The 16,441-nt window shown below is 42.4% G+C and overlaps 1 protein-coding gene across 5 annotated transcripts in view; it reads left to right on the forward strand.

Moving 5' to 3' along the window:
• LOC310765776 (FRAS1-related extracellular matrix protein 1-like) overlaps positions 1-16,441 on the forward strand; it is a gene marked incomplete at its 3' end in the record, with an annotated part of 128,109 nt that overhangs the window by 29,187 nt on the left and 82,481 nt on the right. For all 5 annotated transcript variants that reach the window (XM_083621208.1, XM_083621209.1, XM_083621211.1 and 2 more), the window contains 4 exons: positions 1,105-1,357; positions 4,654-4,848; positions 11,349-11,534; positions 13,646-13,842. In XM_083621208.1, coding sequence (XP_083477334.1) covers positions 1,105-1,357; positions 4,654-4,848; positions 11,349-11,534; positions 13,646-13,842 — 831 coding nt within the window. The remainder of the gene's footprint in view (positions 1-1,104; positions 1,358-4,653; positions 4,849-11,348; positions 11,535-13,645; positions 13,843-16,441) is intronic.

Raw genomic sequence — 16,441 nt, forward strand, 5'->3', positions numbered from 1 at the left:
GGAGACATGGATCTTTTGTCTTGCAACCAGATGACTGAATAAAAAACCATGAAATACAAACTGTTTGTTCTTCTTGCCTCTGAGGCTACTGGGGGAGGAGAGGATACTCAACGCCTGACACATGTACACTGAAAGTTGAAAACGGTTAAAAAGATGGTTCAAGTAAACAGTAGCACTGAAGCGTAAGCTGAAGGTGTCAGTAGGCAGGGAGTTCCAAAGTGTAGGTGCTGCCATAGTAAAAGATGGATTTCTTAAATGTGTGGAATGAGTGTTAGGTAGCACCTGTAGCAGTGCCGGTTCCGCAGATCAAAGAGCAAATAGGCAACCAGTCTAGGTCTCTGAGGAGGGTTGTTATATGTGACAGGGTCTCACTCCTGTCAGTGGCCGTGCTGCAGCATTTTGCACCAATTCCATCTTCTGGATCAAGTGCAAGGGAAGCCCTGTATCGAGTGCATTGCAGTAATTCCTCCTTGAAGTCAACCATGCCTGAACTACGATGGTCAAATTCTCCTGATTGCAGCTGGTCAAAGGTGTTTCTAGCCATTGAGGTAACCTGGACCTCCAGTGACAGGGCTGGATCCAGAAGCACTTCTAAGCTACATACCTGCAACCTCATCCAGCCGGCAAGAGGCCAGTTTCTTAGGCACGAGAACCACTCGCCCAGAGTGCCTGCATCTAGTCAGGATTCAAGCTCAGTTTATTTTCCTTCTTCCTCAACTTTTGGTTTAAGACAAACTTCAGTTCCCTGCTAGGTACAAATATGGGGAATTGTGCCCCCTGCCTGTGACTACTGTGACAAACAGCGGCCAATAAAATGCTTGTTGGGGATCCATGCTACCACTGGCCTGGAAGAGACTTGACTCTTCAGAATAAAATATTGATGTTGATCAAAGAACTAGCGCAGTTGTAGATCAGCTGGCCAACATGAATGATGTACCAATCTAGCAAAAGCAAGCACTTGACAGATTGCAGTTTTTGCAAGACACAACTGTGGAATTTTTGGATATGCCATCCTAATTGAGGGCACTGGTTTAAGACATTCAGACAGTCTCTTGGCCTTCCTTCCAGCCATGTGTTATGTCTCCTCTTTCTCCCTCATCCAAGATCATACCTGTAAATGATGAGCCACCAGAGCTGCAACCTGGTTTAAGATCAAGTCTGGAATGCCTGGAAGGAAAGCGAGTCTTCATCACGGCTGAATACCTCTATGCAACAGATGCTGACAGTGAAGACTCCAGACTCATCTATATGATTGCCAGGGCTCCAAAGCATGGGGTTATTCAAAAGGATGGCTTTGTGGTGGAGAAGTTCTCTCAACATGACATCACTCAAGGATCCATCTCCTATGTGCACACAGGTAATTAGCAGTAGTAGCAGCAGCAGCAGCAGCAGCAGCAGCAGCAGCAGCAGCAGCAGCAGCTGTGTTTACTTTCAACAGTCTCTTCCAGGTGTCCATGCACTTTACTAGGTATACCCTCTTATATTCCTTAATGAGTGCCTTTTGCAGACTAATCTTTGCTTTAAGCTTTATTATTTTGTACAGAGAGGTTTTCCACATTGTGTTTTCATTCATGATCAATAATTTTGTTTCCCACGAAAACATGCCATACTAGAAAACTCGGGCTGCTGCTTCTGCTCCCAAGTCTCTCATGCGGCTCAGCCTTCCACTTAATCACAGTGGTATACAGAATACAAAGACTAGAAAGGAGCTAAAACTATAAAATCAGAATTCATTGAGAAAATCTGCTGGAATAATAAAAATAATGTATTCAGTAGGCTCTGGAAGTTCAACAGGGTGGAGGCTTGTCTGACTTCAACTCGAAGGCAGTTTCATAAAATTGGGCCCACAATACTGAATGAAGGGGTCCTTGTGGATACATGCCATAAAACCAGTCATTGTGGATAGAAGCTGGGCATCTGAGTCACTAACAGTTATTCCCCTGAAGATATCAGTGTTTGTGCAGGAATATAAGGGATCCCTGAGGTATCCTTGACCCAAGCTGTTAAGCGACCTGTAAATTAATGCCAGAACCTTGGACCTGGCCTACTACGCAACTCCCCAAACACTAGCCTTATGTTTAGTGTGATGAATTTACTTATCTCTCAACTGTCTTTTATTCACTCTTCTATTTTGAGATTTTACATATTTGAGCATTTCCCCCCTAGTGGCGACAAGGTCTTTTTTTTAATAGGTGCAAACCACAAGCAACTTTAAAGGAACCTGCTTATGAAAATGCCACCTTGGTTTTTTAAAATATCTTTTTCTTGAAAATCATCTGGTCAGCATATTTAGTTACTGATTAACTTTTTATTAAAATATTATGTGCGCAATTTAGCCAGAGGTAAGCATTTTAAATCTCATTAATTTTAGTTTCAAGAATTAAGTATGCCTTTAAATCTTTCTCAGGAAAATTAGTGGGCCATTGGAGCTCCTTCAGAATGGATGGGATTCCTTCTTAAGTCTGCCAGCACTCCGTAATGTATGGAGTGTATTGTGACCATAAAGATGGGTTATAGCTGAGTGGCTCAGTTTCCTTTCTTTGTTGTCTTTACCCCACCTTTCTGCCTCCTCCTCTCTTGACCTTCTTCCCCTCTTCTGCCTAGTCCTGTTGAATTTGTAGCTTGTCCCTCTGGCAAGTAGCAAGATAATCGCCACATGGTGGTTTCATATATGGAAATGCAGGCTTGAGGTGGGATATCTATGCATAATTAGCAGAATTTGTTTTTGTTTTTCATTTGTCTCTCTGCAGTCAGCACAGACGTTGTGTGTGTGCTTCCCCGAGTCTTGCACTACCCTGCATTTCTATTTACAGATGCTGCATTTGTATATCATGCTGAGCCAGACCACGGCTTACAGTTGCCACACAAATGTGCTGACTCCCAGGGTGGAGCTTTCACCTTCTTAGCTCCTCCTTGATCCTCGTAGCTCAGTGTGGTGCAGGTATTGTTACGAAAAGGAGCAATGCTGGCTGAGTGCTCCAGATGGCTGGAAAGCCAAACAGGATGTTGATGTTTTGGGACTGTACCGTGGGAACAAGGGACAGTCTATTCTGTGCACTGAGCACCGGAAGTTAGCTCAGAGTGTCACATGACCCTGTACTGGAAGTACATGGGAGGAGTTATTCTCTCTCTGCTGTTGGTGTTAAGAGAGTGCAGACACGTTTTCTCTGTACTGCGGGAAAGACAGAAATAAAGGCATGTAAATACATTTCTGTCTGTCTCTCTCCCCTCCCTGGGGATGGAAGGGGAGGAGTGGTTGTGTTCTTCTCACGTTTGAGGAGGATCGCCGATAGAGATCTGGCCTTGTCTTGCCGGGAGTCGAGACGGGGGAGATCAACAAGAAATCCAAGCCGGGCACCTGGAGAGTGGCCAATTCCTCTGACTAAGGCTTGAATTCCGACAGGTATTGCTAAACCATGTATTGACTTAACCAAGATTCCAGGTTAGGCTGATATGCTGATTTCTGCCCTCGTCAACCATGACCTGTAGCCAAGGTTTGCTCTTGGATACAGAATGCGCTTAAGGAGGAGACTGCTTAACTCTAGCTATGGCTTAGCTGCCACGCTGTGCTGAGCTAAAAGGGCCAGGGAAGAGGAATGTGAGTGCTAGAATCCAGTATGTTTGTGCAGTCATGGTAAACCATAGTTTGGCTTAATGTGATGTGCAAAGCAGGTCAGAGAATAGTTGTGCTGAAAATACGTACATGGATTTGTCCCTCTCCCCTCAAGCCAGCAGGGGGAGGGATAGCCAGCAGGACTGGGATTTCTCTGCCCCCTTGTTTACTCATCTATACTTTTGATTTTTACATAAATAACTTTTGATTTTTACATAAATATTCAGCCTGGTGATTTCTTTCTTTTCTTTTCAAGCTGTTGTAAAATAATGTATGTCTATCCTGAAAGCCACAGCCTACTGCTACAGATGACTACAAGGTCCTTAGGTTGCTCTTGTGCGTTCTGAAACTGTACTGTACAAGATGCCTAGTGGTGGTGTCATTTTCTAGACTTGTTTTGTTTTTCTTAAGCAGAAACCTGTGTGAGAAGGTGGGGCATGTCTGACCACTGGTTTTTTTGTGTGTGTGTGTTTTAAAGAAATGAGAGAAAAAAGAAAACTCCTTAAATTATAAAATCTAGCACTCTGTGGAACATAATTTATAGTGAATTAGATTTTGGTTTTCTGCTTGTATTGTAATGTATGCGCTATGCATGTTAAACAAAGTGATAAGTCTCATTGTTCATCTCCTGATGCGCTGTCTGCCATAAATATGATTTATTTAAAATTGTGCATTACAAGAGAGAGCTTGCTAAATTCAACTAGGCTTTATTTACTTTGTGCTGTGTGCTGTGCAGACTCTCCACCTATTATTATAGGGTAACCTTCTGACAAGATGGGCATCTGTGTGATGTTAACCAGTGGTTGTTTTAACATAAATGGTGGCAACACATTTTATTACATATGTGAACCACTAGTTGAGGCTGCTTAAGGCAATGACTCCATTTCCTGTGTGCAAATGTCTTAAACCCAAACCCATCCCCTTACTGCTCTCTTACTGTCCGCCATGGGGTGGGGTGGGGGAAAGTTACTACCTCATGCTTATTTTAAAGCCTGGTAGCTTATTTAAAGCACCTTAATTTGTGTGTATGTGTTTTCCAGGAGGAGAAATAGGTCATAGTTATCTGACGGACAGCGTAACTTTGATAATCTCAGATGGAGAAGCTGGAACAGTGAATGGTTGTTGTGGTGACACAAATTTCCCGCCACCTGTACCCCTTCATCCCAGTTTACCAGTGTATGATCTAAACATCTCTGTGGTGCCCATTAACAACCAGAAGCCAACCATTCAAACTGGTATGTATTTACTAAACTGCTTCTTCTCTTCAAAGCACTGAGGTTCAAATCTTGACTTTATCCTTTTGGGGTTCAGATTGCACAGTTTGCTCTTCACTGAGTAATCTAGAACTGTTGAAATCAGCGGGAAGGTTGCTTTATGAGTTCTGTGGAATGTGGATTGCAAGCCGAGCCCTTCCTGCGCACAGCTGCATAAGTTAAACAGAACTAGTAGCTATCTGCTATGTGTGACCTGAACCTAGGTTCAAGCATGAGATTTTACAAGCCTCCTCAGCTTGTAGAATCAGTTTCCAATTGGTTTATTTTTTAATAGAAAAGCACACACAGAGACAGACAGAAATGTTAGGTATTGCTTGCCATCACCTCAAACAGAGCCTGAAGGTAACAGCATTCCTTCATTCCATGCCCCTAAAATGTGGTATTTGGGGAGACACTGGCTCCAAGCAGTGGTTCCTTATTCTATCATCATTACAGCTATTGACAGATTAATCTTTGGATTTGACTTTTGAAGGGGCACCTTATGGCATTAAATTGAATAAACTAATTTTAATGCCCATGGGTTGTTCACTTGTAGGGTTTTACTCATGCAAGGCGATAATCTGGTGGTGTGGGTATAGCCCCTATGTGTGAGCAGGAGCTCGTGTGTTGGACTTCTACTTCAGACAAATGTGGGAGATGCATGGTTCTTTGAGGAAGTAGATGTGGCATTGAGGATGGGGCTAAGGGCATGTGACCATGTTGGTATAAATTTTTGGAGGGCCTCCCCAAATACCCCACACACAATATTCCAACTTCATCTTCATCACAGATGAATGTCATTCCTGCTACACACTAAGCCAGTGATTTCAGCTTGCTGGTCTATTATGACCCTAGATTTCTTTCCCGAGTAGTTTCAATAAATTCTGAGTCATTTTAAGTATTTACAAAGTTAGAATTTTTGCCTTACTTTGCATTTAACACTTGATCTGATTTGCTTCTTTTTATTCTCTCTTTGCTCATTCACCCAATTTGCAGTTTGTTTATTTGTTTTAGATATTTCTAGGCTGCCTTTCAAGTCGATGGCCTTCCCAATGCGGCTTACATTAATAACAAATACACAGTTCCAATAAAAACAGACAGTAAAACATGCAATTTAATTTGCAATAAAACAGTCAGTTAATAAAATTAAAGGCCCACAGAAACCTCACAGCAGTTTACACAATCAAACCTTTCAATTAAAAGCCAAGGAAAACAGTTTGAGGTGTGTGTGTAACTCACTCTCAAAACCTAAACTGAAGAAATCAGCTGTACCTTTCTTAAAGGTAAATGTATAGGGAAGAAGCCACTGAGGACGCTGTTTGGAGTTTAACCAGCCAAAAGAAAGAACACAAAAGAGGTCTTGGGCACACCTATCTAAAAGTAAAATAAAAATGGAAACCCCTCAGGATTTCCCACCTACTCCTGGTGATGTGGACCAATCAATAATGTACAAGAGCAAGAGGCAGGCTTTGTGTAAAAGCCAGTCAGGAAGTATAAGAGGTTCCATTTCTCATGCTATGCTAATGAAGGGTTATTGGTTTCTACACAGTAACAAACTTTTAAGCAGCCCCCACAACATTCCCCATGAAGGGACTGGGCACCCACAATTTTTTGCGCCGGGGCCGTGCATACCCCGCAGGGGCATGTCAGCACACCCGCCAGCATGCATGGCCCTGGGCACCCACAGTCCCAGGACCAAGCTGACGGGCCTATTGAGCACTTTCCAAAACAATACGCAAACTGAAACACACACAAATTTCAAAATTCAGGCTTCTCCAAATTTTGCAATGCAGTTCTGCAGTCAAGTAATGTGTATAAATATACATTTATTAGACAAAATGCATATATTAGTGAAAGCAACATATATATATATATACTTTGCAAAAATTGTATATTGAGCAAAACCTGCATACAAAATTGCATATTGGGAGAAATTCACTATACAATGCTGGTGAATTTCCTGGATGACATCTTTTCCCCCAATGCAAATGGATATGGAATTGTGGATAACGGAAGATTAGGAAAAAGGGACATTAAGAGTACCGTATTTTTCGCCCCATAGGACGCACCGGCCCATAGGACGCACCAAGTTTTTTTGGGGGGAAATAAAGAAAAAACAATTTATTTACCCCCCCAGGCGCTTGTGAGGCCGGCAGCGGGGAGAAGCGCTCTTCTCCCCGCCGCCCGCCTTCAGATCAGGTCCAGAGACAGCGGGAAGACGCGCTGCGCCTCCCAGCTGTCCCCGGAGCTTGTGGGGCTGGCGGCGGGGTTTCCCCACCGCCAGCCTCCAAACCATTTCGGGAGACAGCGGGATGGTGGCGTTCCGCCTCCCTCTGTCCCCCGACCTTGTGGGGCTGGCCCTGGGGCTCTCCTGAAGCCTGCATTCGCCCCATAGGACGCACACACATTTCCCCTTCATTTTTGGAGGGGGAAAAGTGCGTCCTATAGGGCGAAAAATACGGTAACTGAAAGTGACAGATTTACCTATCTCTGTTCCCTGGTGTGTAGAACACATCCTTGGGGGCTGACTAGTTTTTCTGCTTTCTGTCTCGGTGGCAATGGAATCCACAAAACGCTTGGGACTGGATGCAATGTTGCCTGCCAAAGTGGGGTTTTGCCACGTTGGCTAAACCTTAGAAAATCAGGGTAAATGCAGCCCAAGATCATCATAGTGAGAATGACTCTGGGATGGTCTTAATGCAGTCTGAATATAATACTAAGCGAAATTAATTTTCACAATTAATTTATGCCCCATGTAATATGAATGCACATTTTTTCCAGTGCAGGCTGCTGTGGGATTTTTGTACTTTGAATCCTAATCCATAACTAGATCTCCATCTGGATCCATTGCTAAACACAGATGTACAAAAACAAATGTTTGGCATTGGGTTTGCCTCTGAAAATCCAAGTACAAAATATTAGGGTCAGCATTTTACTGCCAAAGATGGATTTGGAGCACCCAAGTCTCTTTTGGACTACCAAAATGAAGTGTCACTGAAATGTCAGTATTTTAACCATCCGTTTGAAGCTTCAGAAATCGAAAAATAAAGCTGGCTAATAAATTAGCAGAAAAAGATTCTTGTTTGCAGACAGTACTGTTTTGCTGTGACTTCATTTGTTGCTCAACATCTTGGGTGGTTTAGTTCCTAGTATTTGAAAACAGACAGCATCTAAACCAAGTTTTTCCAGTTAGTAGTGGATGTATTATTCACAGATAAAAAACAATATTTCATTCAACTAAGTATTTTGACTTGCATTAAATTTAGCTTGATGTCTATAATATTTAAGTTCTTTGGGGTTGGGGAGGGAAGGAAGGCGCAGTCTGTTTCTGCTCCATTTCTCTTCTACATTCTCCCATTACATTTTTGCATTATTCTGTGAATTTTTAGAAATCTGGAAAAATGCAGTTAAATGCATTTAGCTGCGCTATGATTGTGGCAGGTCTCCGGTGATGGTGTTTCTGAGAAAAGTCAGTGACTTCAGCTCTGAACTAACTCATGATTTTATGTTGCTTTGGCCACCTATGTCAAATGGACAATGATCGTTAGCACAGTATCCTGGAAAACGGGTCTCAAACTCAGCTCACAAGAATCTTGATCAGAAGCTTTCCCACCTGAGATCTCTAACTAGATCAAGCTAGGGTCTTGCATGTTTGTACATTCGTACCTACACAGTATGATATCTAGGAGTTAAAAAAAGAAAGAAGAAAAGGCATTTCTAGGTTACGATATAGTAATGTTGTTTTTTCCTGAGCTTCACACTGGTAAGGCACAATACAACTGAGATTGGAAATTCCATAGTCCCAATAGAAGGCTAGAACTTGGAAAAATTCAACTGGTGCGGAAGAGTGAGCAAGGTCACTGGTGACACAGCTCCATTCCATCTGTGCAGGCTCCCTCTTAGCAGAAGGAATTCAGAAACATGATATTTGTAGCTTTATTCATTGGCTCATTGCTTCCCCGTTTTGTAGTTCTGGGTTGTTACTAGCATTATTTTAAAAAGCAGGTTATTTACACATGCTTAGCAATGAAATAAAGCTGTTCTTTCTTAACTAATTAAGCGCAACAGTCATTTAACAGAGAAATTAAATGCGATCCTGCCTCTATGACAGCAAGGCACGTAGCTATCATGCCTGTCTCCAGGGCAAGGTATTGTTTATTGCTTATAGCAGAAGCTACTAGTGCTTGGCATGTGTCAAAAAAATAGGTATCCCAAAAGTGGGCATGCAACTATAACTATTTATTTATTTATTGGTAAATGAGCAAACTGAGGTGAGGTTGGTGTTAGTTGACAGCACTGAGGTCACATTGGTTCGTTGAATGAAATCTTGAAATGAAACCTTGCTACAATATATATAGGCAAATCCAGAGTTATGGTGTATATGGTTCACTGTGTGTATGTTGGTGCCAGGGCAGGAGTCTGGTGCAGATCATCAATAACTCAAAAGGCATCAATGAACTTAACTCCTTATTCAAAGGAATAAAAGCAGATCATGCGCAATAAGCACAGCAACTCTGTTCCCAGGAGGTCTTGCCCCAATGAGGAAGTTGCAAGAACTGAAGGTTCTTGCCTTCCCACAGTTCCCAAAGTCTCCTCCTCTCCTGGGTCCTTCCCAAGCAACCTGAGGCTTCTTTGCATGGTCTGTCTTTGCTCTATCCTCTTCATACCTCTGCAAGTTCTGGGAGACCAGGGCGGAGGGGAGCTGGTCAAAGCAGGAGGGGGAGACTCCCTGGCTTCTTCAGCAGTGTGCCTCATCTCTGCCTCTTGGCCCCACTCCTCTCCAGCCTCTGCTTCCGCCTCTGCCACAGCCTCTTCCTGCTCACTAAACCATGTTATCTCTTCAGCTTCCCGCACCTCTTTCTCCCAGTCTGCTCCCTCTTCTCTCTGACCATGCATCATCATCCCACCACCAATCCCCTGGATTTGAGCCTTCTTCCCCTGGGGGTTCCCATGTTTTCCACAAGCAACTAACTTGCCTATGGACAGTGTTGGAGAATTTGGTTCAGTTGCTAGCCCTAGAATGTACATACAAGCTGCCGTCTTTAAATGTCAATTCAATCTCTGTTAAATAGGTTTGATGCTTCCCTTTCTGACAGGGTGGTTGAGAGGGTGAATGATCTAAGAAAGTGTTATTCATCCCAAGACTATCAGGGACTGGACAGAGGAGGAATGGTGGAGGCCGCCTCCCCAGCCTGACCATTCCAGAGAAGAGGAAGACAGTATAGATTTACAACAGTGCTTTGTGGGAGGTCACAGTTCAGAGGCAAAAGAGGGGGAAAGCTGGGAAATTATGGGAGAGGAGCAAGAAGAAGAAGAAGCACCAGGGGAGAGACAGCTGACAGACTCAGTGTCTTTATAAAGCCTTCTCCCAGAACCTGCTGGGCATTGAAAGTAGGAGAGCAGAGAGCTCAGAGGCAGAAGGCACAGATCAACCACTGTAGGGATGACGTATAATGGGAGAGACGGAGGAGGTGGGGTGTCACTTGGAGCAACACCATTACTCTAGGAGGCTGAATTTCCAAGCATCTCTCTGTGAATATTGAATAAACAACATTGGTAAGAACTTCCTTGTCTTATCCATTCCTGGCAACCTGCTGTGGGTGGGTGGGGTGGATTCTTTGAAGCCTTACAGAGTCTTACAAATACTTTGCACATTACTTTATAATGTGCATTACTTTGCACATTATGAAACCAATATGAATTTGTAAGAAATATTATGCTTCAAAAGGATTTATTTTGCGTATCATTAATTCTTAAATTACAAAATGTTGCTAACCTCCAACTTGACATTCCCTACTCATGGCTCTTCACAACATCTTGACCCCTCACTGCATTCCAATATTCTATTTGCTGTTGTTCATTTTGTGCAAATTGTTTCTGTGACTTGTCCAAGACTTTTACCACTGTCTTTTCTGCACTCCGGTGCATTCCTTATGAGAAGCATTGTATCTTCCTTGTGCAGAAAGCCTGGACAGATGACTTGTCAGATTCTGTTCTGCCTGTGGAGCTGTGTGTGGGGTGAGGTCATGGAAATTATAACATTGCCCCATACCTCCAACCCTGTGGGATAGTCAAATTTTACAAAGGGGAGTTTAAAGCAATTTAGCTACATCATTGATTGCATCTATTTTGAACACCAAGCTATATAAACATCATAGAAATTAATTAGAGGAGAATAGTTTGGATTATGCAAATATCAATTGAACCCATGCTTTATAGCTTTCCACACCTGTCAGGCACTGTGAGAAGAATGACTGCTTAATGTTTGCTACCATCTAGAGATACACAGCAGCCCAATACTGCTGAGTAAGTTATCTTGAGCTGAAACTAGTGCTTTTCTCAGCAGCTACTGACCGGATCAATAGCCGATTATGTTGAGGTGCTAGACAGGCAGGCTGTGATGACTTAGCAGCCTCTTAGTTATGAACAAAGTAGAGTTGGGATTATTGTGAATAACATTCTTCTTCTGCCCTTTTCTCAAGGGGAGATGTTTGTGGTGGAAGAGGGGTCGTCAGCATGCATCAGTTTAAAATATCTGGATGCCTCAGATGAAGACACAACTCCAGAGGAGCTAACTTTCTTCTTGGAAACCAGTCCTCAGTATGGATACTTGGAGAACATTCTTCCTACACCTGGACATGAGAAAAGCAATGCTGGAGTTAATATAAGTGAGTTACAGACTTGTTGCTCTACTTCTGCCCCCCCCCCACTCACGGGCAACAATTATGAAGGAGAAACTGATAAGTACAAGGTTAGACTCTCCCCCAGGCCCAAACACTAATATTGGGCCAAAATATTGTTTTGGTATTTTTCATCATCCCTGTAGATACATTCCAAAGAACTAAGGTTGCTTTGAAATGATTTCTAGGCTGTCATTGCCTTTCTCTACATTTTCTTAAGCTTTTTTAGGGGGTGGGGGGGAGTATATATTTTAAGTGACTCTGGATCTAAGGAAGGAAAAAGCTTACGTGACTCTGGATCTGAAGGAGCCTTTCAAGAAACACACCCCACTCCCTGCCACAATAGATTTATATTCAAATGCTTCCCACCCCCATCTGTGCTACACTGATTCAGAAAGTAGACCCATACTTAACTTATGAGCACAAAATGCTCATATACAGGGTTAGGTAATGTATCAGAGAACTTGCCACTTCCCTAGAATCTCCTACGTTTCCACAGAAAGTTGGACAACGGATTTCCCCTGGAGTCTCCCGCTTCCATGTATACGTTCCAAGTGTAAGCAGAGCAAGACTGTGTGTTTGGTTCCACCTTCCCCTCTCCTCTCTCTATACTTTAGGGAAGATGGAGAGGGCAGTAGGTGGCAGAAGACTGCTACAGTGGCAGACTTGGGTGCTATGGTGCCCTGTGTGAAGCCAAAATGTGGTGCCTTCCCAAAGTATGGGTAAGGAGGGAGCCTGCTTTGGGAAGGGGGAGTGAGGGCTCTGGTAGGGTCCTAGAGCCCCACTCACCTCCTTCCCAAAGCTGGTAAAGCTCCAACTAGGCTAACTTATGCTTTGAGAAAACATCCCCTCAGCTCAGTGCCCAATGCACAGCCCTAAATCTGCCCCTCACTGCAATCAGCACAGCGGAACCTTTCTGCAGGGACATTTCCTGCCCACGAGTTTGGGTTTTGATTAGCAGAAGGAAATCATGCTCTGTGCACCGTTTTCAGTTTTCACAAAACCCTTTGCTGCCTGTTTCTCATTTCTGCAAAGTAAGGCATTTTATTTATTTGCTTATTTATAAATGCATTTATATACTGTTAAATCACAACACATTTTAAAGCAGTTTGCAACATTAAGAAGATAAAAATCATATAATAAAAGCATAAGAAGTTAGAAACAATTTAAAAAACTAATTTTAAAAATAAGCATCAATATTCTATTGTGGAGGGTGGACTCTTAATTACCTGCATAGGCCTGGCAGAATAAAAAAACCTTTCAGCAGGCTTTTAAAAACGGGAATGGAAGGAGCCTGCTGGGAAAGGCAAGGAACTGGCAAGAACAGCTGCTGTGTGAACCCCAATTTGAGTTGGGCTTTGCCTGAAGGAGATTTGTATCCAAATCAAATTTGGCATATTGTATTATTTGTTTGTTACATTTATACCCAGCTTGCCTCCAAGGACCTGAAGTTGATGTGCATAGTTCTCTGCCTCCTCTCCATATTTTCCTCATAACAACCCTGTGAGGTAGGTTAGGCTAAGAGGGAAGTGAGTGGCCCAAGGCCCAGGCTTCATGAGCTAGTGGGTATTTGAACACTGGTCTCCCAGGTCCTGGTCTGACACCCTAACCACCACACTGCAGAAGAAACTTGAGAAGCCCCTTTCAAAATCCACTCCATCTGCACATGTCTCTTCAGATGCTTCTGGGTTGTTAATATTTTGTGGGAGCAATTCAGTCGCATACCAAAATGTTAGGTTTGTGTGCGTTTGAAGTAGATTGAAGTGCTCTTTTACCCAACAAATCCACTTAGAAAACAAAAACAAAACTGGACTGAATAAACAGGTTGTCCAACGGAGCCCTCCCTTCCTCCCAGTCTTAATGGACAGAAAGATTAGATATGGCAATAGCTGTTTTCTTATGGACACTGGCTATATGCAGTAGAGTTCTTCGCTGTATATGCAAGATGATTTACGTGTATACTTAAAATATGAAATACGAGTTTGACAAGGAGTCAAGACTGGCCTTCACTTCTATTGCATACACTCTCAGCAGTAAATGTTAAAAACAATAGAATGGATTTAATTCTCTGCTTTTAACACTTTGACTCTCTCCAAAAGGTGTGTTCACTTTTCAGAGTCTCCAGGCTGGTTATATCAATTACGTTCAGTCAAAGCACGAGCATTTAGAACCCTCCTCTGATCACTTCATGGTGTCTGTTAGTGATGGCTTTCATAAATCTTTGGCAATGCCTTTCTACATCATCATTGATCCGGTAAATGATGAAATCCCAAGCCTGCAACTTAGGAACTTAACAGTAAGTCTGAGAACTTCTTCCACGGCAGTTCTTTGCTTTCTGTAATCTATTTGCACAAAATGAAAGCCAGGTATAAAAACACGAGAGATATTGGACAATGTTATAATAGGCGGACCATGGTAGACAGCAATTCATTGGATATGCCAGGTATATCACCTCTGTGCAGATGTATTCTGCCATCTGTCTTAAATGTATGTTTCATGAAAGCTATAGGAAGCAATGTAGAAAATACCATAGAATATGCCAAAAGGCTTCCAATGTATTTGTCATTACTGGGGAAGGGGCTCTGCTCTCCAACCCCTCCACAATACACTTTACTTGGGGAATTGTCTGTCCAGTCAAAAAAACTCCCAGTTTCTCCCATTTATTTTGTAGCCTCATTTTGCACCTGGTTTCACATTCACTCCCATGTCTGTGCCTTCTTCCTCCCTCCTTTTCTGCAACCCTCCTTTTGCACAGACCATCTCTTGTATCCTCCTCTTCTGATACATTGTAACTGCTAAGCACTCTTTTTACCTTCCACCCAATTATGTGTGGAATGTAATCCACTGAGAGCAGTTAAGTACAACATTCCTTGTTTTCCTAGAGTGGACATGCAAGGGAATGTTTGGTCCACCAGTCGAAACTTCCTGTTCCTCCTGGCCTGGAGCATTCTTCCTTCTGACTAGTGGGTGGGCGTGACCTTTCCAGACCTGGTAAAAGGACAAGGCATGTTGCTACTCTCTCCTTTTCCACCTTCTTTTCGTCCTGCAAACTTCCTGGAATGAACTGCTGGCTGCCAGCCAATCAGTCCCCCAGGTCATCTTCCTTATGGGACAAACCTGTTAGTATAAGTTTGTAACTTTAAGCCTAAAGCCTGCCTTCAGGGATCACACTGTGCTCTGCCTGAACATGAGTAAACTTTCTTTTTATTGCTTATGAATAAGACTGTGGTGTCTTTATTCTTTTAGGAGGGATTCAAGGGGTCTTACCAGGAAAATATTAGAACACATTTCAAGCTGGACAAGCCAGATTAAATTGCGTATTGTCTTAAGAAACTCACACGACTTTGCAACTAGTTTTCTGCTGTGTAAAGGGGAATGTAAACTCTGCTAAGTAAAGGAACTTGCTAGTGCAAGTTAGGAAGGATATTAATAAACAATATATCCTCTCCTGCCACCCTGAACATTCCCAGATTATGAAACCTCCATCCCCTCCTATTCTGCAACCCCTTCCATACCCTTGCTTTCATCTTCACCCCACTCCTTCCTGGTTTACAACCCCCCTTTGCACTCCCCCATTTTCACCTTCATTCCCTTTTCCCTTCTTCCTTTCCCCAACTACTCCTTGCATGCAGGCTACACCCTCCACTCCGTTTCTTTCACTCTCCTATTCTCTCTCTTTTTTTTAAAGTAATATTTATTAAGAGTTTAAAGATTACAAAAAAAGAAAAAGAGTTAAACAAAGCAAAACAATACAATACAATACATAAAAAACAAAAAAACACTACTTATCTTAACAAAACAAAAACAAAAACAGAAACAATTAAAAACACATCCAGTATTTCCATATCTTATCTTTCATTTACTTGTTTCGACGGCCTCCTCACACCTCCCTTTTTTGTATTCTAGTTCAGTTAGCTATTTCAGCAAATCCTTTCCATCTTTCTCAGTTTTTGTCCTATAATTTATCTTAACACAATCTAACCTTATTTTTTCCCCTTTGGCCCATTTACAGTATATTTTTACTTAATTCTTTATAACATTTCTGCTAAAGCCATATAACTTCATTCCAACACCCTTCTAACATTCATTAATTTTACAGTGTTTCTGTAAATAATCTTTAAATTTTTTCCAATCTTCTTCCACCGACTCTTCTCCCTGGTCTCGGATTCTGCCAGTCATTTCCGCCAGTTCCATATAGTCCATCAACTTCATCTGCCATTCTTCCCGGGTGGGTAAATCTTGTGTCTTCCAATACTTTGCGATAAGTATTCTTGCTGCTGTTGTAGCATACATAATGAAAGTTCTATCCTTCTTTGTCACCAATTGGCTGACCATGCCCAGGAGAAAGGCCTCTGGTTTCTTCAGGAAGGTATATTTAAATACCTTTTTCATTTCATTATAGATCATCTCCCAGAATGTCTTAATCCTTGGGCACGTCCACCAAAGGTGAAAGAATGTACATTCAGTCTCATTACATTTCCAACATTTATTATTGGGCAGATGGTAAATTTTTGCAAGCTTGACTGGTGTCACGTACCACCTGTAAATCATTTTCATTAAATTCTCTCTTAAGGCATTACATGCCGTAAACGTCATACCTGTGGTCTTTCACTCTCCTATTCTCAGCCCGCTTTGCACACTCCCTCCCTTTTCCTTTCTTCCATCCATCTATCCTCCTTTTTTCAGATCCCCTTTGCACAGAGACTGCCTCAACCTCCTGGCCTCCCCCCCCTCCTCTGTGTCTTCCTTCTGCAGATATATGTTACTCATCTTTAAGAAAAATAGGATCTTAAGAGTAATCCTGTACATATATTGGTGTTTGCTTGTTAATAAAATAACTTCTTGAAATTACTACATTGGGAAGAATTCTGCACCATGCTCTGCTGAAGGTGGGT

This window comes from Podarcis filfolensis, assembly GCF_964270895.1.
Source record: "Podarcis filfolensis genome assembly, chromosome: 6".
NCBI lineage: Eukaryota > Metazoa > Chordata > Lepidosauria > Squamata > Lacertidae > Podarcis > Podarcis filfolensis.